This window comes from Polypterus senegalus, chromosome 13 (assembly GCF_016835505.1).
Source record: "Polypterus senegalus isolate Bchr_013 chromosome 13, ASM1683550v1, whole genome shotgun sequence".
In the NCBI taxonomy this organism is placed as follows: domain Eukaryota; kingdom Metazoa; phylum Chordata; class Cladistia; order Polypteriformes; family Polypteridae; genus Polypterus; species Polypterus senegalus.
The window spans coordinates 5,221,684-5,227,683 of record NC_053166.1 but is presented as its reverse complement, the minus strand read 5'-3'; the positions used below and the strand labels follow the sequence as shown (position 1 = coordinate 5,227,683).

The 6,000-nt window shown below is 51.4% G+C and overlaps 1 protein-coding gene across 1 annotated transcript in view; it reads left to right on the top strand.

Annotated features, from left to right (window-relative positions):
* The first annotated feature begins 289 nt into the window (after positions 1-289).
* LOC120542671 overlaps positions 290-6,000 on the top strand; it is a 91,198-nt gene continuing 85,487 nt past the window's right edge. The window contains exons 1-2 of the mRNA XM_039775276.1: positions 290-590; positions 4,469-4,638. Of these exons, the coding sequence (XP_039631210.1) occupies positions 290-590; positions 4,469-4,638 (471 nt within the window). The remainder of the gene's footprint in view (positions 591-4,468; positions 4,639-6,000) is intronic.

Genomic DNA, 6,000 nt, shown 5'->3' with positions numbered 1-6,000 from the left:
ATTCGGGTAACTTGGCTCAGAGGGCACAAGTCTACTGACGCTAACCTCCCATTTTTGTGAAATCCACATGTGGTCAACTCAGTTGACCGGACGAGGTTAGGAAAGGCGCCCACCTGACTGGACAGTAGAAGGCCCCACAGGTGAATAACAAGCAAGTCCTGAGGTCAGAGGGATTACCTGCAGAGCTCAGAGGCAGCAAAGTGGGAGGGCACACATCTGAGGAAGACTACAAAAACATTTCCGCAGTGTTGAAGGCTCCAAAGAGCTCAGTGGCCTCCATGATCCTAAAATGGAAGAAGTTGGGAAGAACCACAGCTCTTCCAGAAGGTGGCCGTCAGCCACACTAAGCAATCAGGGGACAGGGGACATGGCAAGAGACATGTGGTCATGTGGGCTGAGCTCAAGAGAACCTATGCGGAGGTGGAAGGAACTTCCAGAAGGACAATTCACCAATCTGGGCTTTATGATGGAGGGTCCAGTTAAAGACTCATGGAAGCCCCCGCCACCCAGAGTATCCTTAGATCTGATGAAACCAAGGATAACCTCTGTGGCCGGAGCACTAAGGAAACCAGGCCACCCTACTCACCTGGGTGAAGCCATTCAGGGGGGACTGACAGACAAGGTGGGACGGAGGAAAAGCTGAAGGGAGCAAAGTCAATGGGGGGCACCGCCAACTGATTCGCTAAGATTATGAAAACAAAGTCTACGTGATGGGGTCTTTAGCAGTACCATGCATAGCACAGGTGCCCCCAAATCCAAACTACAGATGCTTTTCACGGCACCATCCATCCTGATGAAGTGACGTTCAGAACATGTGAGCCGTTGGGACCACTCAGTCCACCTTCACGTTCTCCTTCAAGTTGAATTTCAAAGGATTAGATGAATGCTGCCACCTTAAGTTGTACGTCCAGGAGGCTCCTCGGCACAACACAGGAACATTTGGTTGGGAATTTTGGGAGATGTTCAAACCAAATTAGTAAAGAGATCTCCCACCATACAAGCACATCTGACTCTGAAAAGTCCATCACGTCACTTCCACTGAACTTTCTGCAAGTGGTGGGCGACTCTTCAATGCTGTGCCCCCCCCACACTAAAGTCCCTCTTTACTTACATTGTAACCTGCTTTCACTCTGTGACTGACATCAGTGGGCCAAAAATAAAAGTTCATCCTGGCAGAGTGAGCGACGCACACCTCGAGGTGAAGAAGAGCGAGTCTCAGCTCTAAGACATCAAAGTAGAGATGGCACTTGAGCCCCCCGCCTCTTAAATGGGGGGCCGGGTCACACAAACGCTCCCCCATGCCGCTCCACTGGACCACACCGTGCCCCCCAACAAAGTGGAAGAGTCCGAGAGCCCCCTGAAAGTCAGAGACAGCCATCAAGGCAGTCACTCCGGGTCAGAGAGAGTGAGATGAGATCTGCTGAGACCTTCGAGAACTCGGGCATCGAAAATGGATTGAAATTCAAAATCTGAGGGCTGATCTTATAATTGGGTACAAAGTGAGTATCACAGGGGCAGGAAGTGTGTGCTGCCACGCTGAGCCGCCATTCAGGGGTAACTCAGGGGAGTCTTCATGTCACACGTGGCCTTCCACAGTCGTGGTGGACGTTCACTTGTTGTGTTCTTAGGTGTCAAAAGTTGAAAAAATGTCCTTCTGTTGTTGTAATTTAAAATGGAGTCTCTGGGGCACCGGAACAAAAGACTTGGAGTGTCCGACGATGATGATGATGATAATGGTGATGATGACAATGATGATGATAATGGTAATGACGATGATAATGATGATGATGATGATAGTACATCCATCCATCCATCCATCCATCCATTATCCAACCCGCTATATCCTAACTACAGGATCACGGGGGTCTGCTGGAGCCAATCCCAGCCAACACAGGGCACAAGGCAGGAAACAAACCCAAGGCAGGGCGCCAGCCCACCACGGTGATGATGATAGTGATGATGACAATGATGATAATGATGATGGATGATGAAGATGACAATAATGATGATGACAATGGTGATGATGATGATGATATACTTTATTACATTTGTGTGTCATGGGCCAGCGGGGCACCAGATGTTACGCAGCATAGGTCACAAGCGTACCTCAGTCATCTACCTGATGGTTCACATGTCCACAACGACTGTCCCCTTCCGTCCCTAGTCCCCCTGATGTGTCTTGTCGGTTCTTGTCGTCTGTGACATCATTGGCTTGGCTCTGTCAGCCCCGCAGTGTCCTCAGTTACTGCTTGGCGTGCACAGGTGCCACCTGAACTCAGATGGGGACTTGAAGGGGCGCGCCTGAGGAGCAGCTTTTGTTCTGTTGTTTCGTTTTTTTCCCTTTTTGTTTCTGCACTTGTTGTTTGAACTTTTCCCAGTCAAAGTCACACAGCACAACCCAGCAGAGAGGACTGGGAAGGGAGACGGTATCATTTACAGTATGTTGCTTTTACCTGAAAGGGGGTCTGCTATGTTAGTGGTGAGGGGGCCCACGGAGGACGATTGCCTTCTTCACTGGTCACCTCCACCATGCCGCTCAGATCATCTGCAGCTCCTTGGGTCTCCTGATGCTCTGGCAGTTTGCCTCACCATTTGTGCCGCTTTTGCCACAGTAACCCTCAGCTCCATGTGCTGAGTCAAGACCGGGGTCCAGACATGATGCCACTTACCCAAGACAAGGAGTTTTAGCTGACAGGAGACTCAGTTCTGTGTCTGTGCCCATCCTCGCGCTTCTCCAGGGATTCCTGCCCCCTCGGACAGTCCACAGCTACGTAAGCAGCGAGTCCTGCTCAGGTCCAGACACAGGGGTACTACACTGCCCTTCTCCCAGAATCCCTCATCCATTGTAAGGATAACACAAACTCCAAGACGTTCAGGGGGTGCAAAGTGATCTGGTCTACCCTGCCTAAAGCGATTCATCGTGATTGCGCTTGAGGGGTCCGCATAGTCTGTCTTCTCTGGGTTAGTACTATGTTCTTATCCCACTACTGACACCAATGAGAGACAGAAGAATGGATGGAACTGGCCACTTTACTCCAGACAGAGAACCACTGGCTTCTTCACTGGCTGCTCCAGCCCACCGCCCAGGTCTTCAGCAGGGGCACACACTCCCAGCTGCTTCGTCCCAGTGCCAGCACGTCCACCACCTCATTCTGCTCACCCCCCAGCCAACACAACTGGGATTTGAATGTAATGTTCGGACGTCATGACCAGCACAGGCAATCCAGCCCAATCCTGTTCCTCCAAAATGACGTCAAGTCAAGATTTGAGGGTCCCTACAGTCTGACTCTCCAGCGCACTCTTTGGTCATTTATCCCACATGTCTGTGGTTCTCCGTGTAAATCTCCATTTTGTGGCTTTTTTTGACATCAGGTGAGAGCCTGGCACTAAGGAAGTTGCACCTTTGTGACGCCATCTTAGCAAGAGTATTCACGGGACTTGAAAACCGGCCTCTCAGTGCCTGGCCCCCCAAATCAAGTAGCAGGCTTTGGGGTCTGCACAGGCATAAAGGGAGCCACGGGACAGTGGAGGGCTGAGCCCCAGTGACCATTCATGGCACCCCAAATGGGCCTCAAGATCATGGAGACCCCCATGAGAGTCTCTAAAGCCTGGTCCAGATGTGACAGGAAGGATGACGGCTCTGCTGAGGGGTTTGTCTTTGGCTAACTTTGCCATTCTTAGTATTCGCTTGTTCAGTTGTAGTCCTTTGCCATCTTTAAGCCAGGGGACAGCTGTCGGCCCGTGTTGGCTGGTTGAGCCGAGGACCTTAAATGGATGGTGATGGTGGCTCCACAGAATGGCGCATGGCAGGCTGGCGCACCTCAGCATTACGGATGGCAGCCCAATCTCGAGTCGTGACCCTGATTGTGTGAAAGTAAGGCAGCCAAGCGGTGATGCCATCATTTGCCCGTCTCTTTGATTGCAGGGTTTGGCCCTGTTGATGTTTTATTATTGAATGCCACTGATAAACAGCTGGGGCACCAACCTGTAAGTGAGACCAAAAACAGGAAAGCAGGTGCAGGGTGATGCCAGTTTAAGACCAAACTGGAAACAAGATGGCCGGAAAAGGCGGGGCCAGGCGGACAGACAACGGAAGTGACATCAGCAATGATGTGGCTGCCAATCTTCCATCCTGCAGAGAGAGGATAAGAGAAGGCATTAGAATACAGCGCCATCCCCTGGTTGGGCGTGTAATTACTGTCACCAACGTCCCGTGCACCCGCGTGTCACAGTGGGTATTGGCCATTATTCTTTAAATAGCCCATGTGGGATGGAGGGGGTGGCACTTCTGGGGTGAAACCCAAAGTGATGTTGACATTAGCAGCGGGGTGACCTTATGGGTGCCCTGTTGTGTGGCACAATGCCACTTATTCTGGGGTACCTTGTGCTCTCGGCTGCTGTGTGACGCCTGTGTGGTTCCCAGCTTCAGACGTCTGGCTAAGCGGCTTTGTCCTTTGTCCCTTCACAGGCCGTCCTCGCAGCATGGAGTTCAACTACCTGTTCAAGGACCTCTCGACCACCGCCCACGTCAGACAGAGTTACATCTCGGTCTTCTCTCCAAAGATCCGGCTGGTCCTCATCTGGAACTTCTGCTTCGCCTTCGTCGCCTACGTGTCTGTGCTGCTCACCCTTTATGAGGTAAGCCGATCTGAAGCTCGTATTTTAGTAAAACAGAAAAAGAATTTCAGTCGCACGTACAGAGGAGACGTTCAAGACGGGGGGCTGGGGGGGCTCACCTTTTCATGGCTGTTAAAAGATGAGAGTGCCAGGGCCAGGGAGAAAGAAGGTCGAGTACCAGCATGAGCCAAACAGAAAGAGGCAAAGGATGAGCAGAGGGACAGAAAGGGTGACAAAGTTGAGCACCGAAAATCCAAAGATCAAAGCGGAAAGAGAAGAAGAACGAGAACAGAGCTCAGCTCAAACCCGAGGAGCGGGCAGAGCAGCGCCATCACGTTGTGCACCTGTGGCACGATGACACAGCCACATGCCTAGCAACATCCCAGCAGCCGAGGTGACGGTGGCATGGCGGACGACAAGAGGAGTCACTGAGCCCCAAACTGATACGGACCCAGTCACGGGTTCAAATACCTTTACAGGGCCTCTAGATGTGTCACCCACAGCACAAAACACTTTTTCCTCTTCCTCCACACAAGTGTTGTCCTCTGCCTCCCGACTCCGATGGAGCCTGCTTAATCCAAGTCCCAGTCAGGCATGCAGCTGGGGACTACATTTCCCAACATGCTCTTTGCTCTGGAAAATGGAAACAGTGCCAGAAGAATGCCACATGTCTGTGAAGGGTATATACCCCAAAAGGACTAATTCCCCTCCTGGTCTCCCCTCCTGGCAAGGGATCGATTCCCAGCCTGGTTGGGATGCCACTCCATTCTTGTTTTTCCACTCCCTGGCAAGAATCACCTTTCCTTCTGGACGGGATTTGGGGTAATCCTGTATGGCACTTATGGCACCAAAATTCAAATTAGTAAATGATGAGATATGACAATTCTGAGACCATCGTCATCACCTCATCTTGTGTGTCCTCATTATGTTGAAGGTCTAAGATGACAGCAGACATTAGAAAACATGGGACCCTCTGTCTGTTTGTCTGTCCCATCCATGTATAGTGAAAGAGAAGGACAAACGAGGCACCGAGGAGTCGGGGCTCCAATCTGCAGACACCACTTAGGTGGCAGAAATCAGGAAAGACTTTAAGGTGCTTTAAGGTCGTAGCAGTGGCAGGAGATGGCAGGGCCACCAGTCAAAGGTAAGAAATCTTCTGCTGGTCAAGTGACAGCCATGTCTGGTATTATGGGGGTACACTGTGGGCTGGAGGGTTGGATGGCAGTGATGCCAACCCTCCACTAGAGAGGGAAACGGAGAGCTTCCACTCCATTCAGGGGCACAAGTTGGGCCATGCAGAGCATGCATTGTGTAGGGGGGCCCAGGAACGTCCCACCAGTCCTGAAGCAATCGGTGCTGTCACATGAGTTAAAGTGAGTTGAG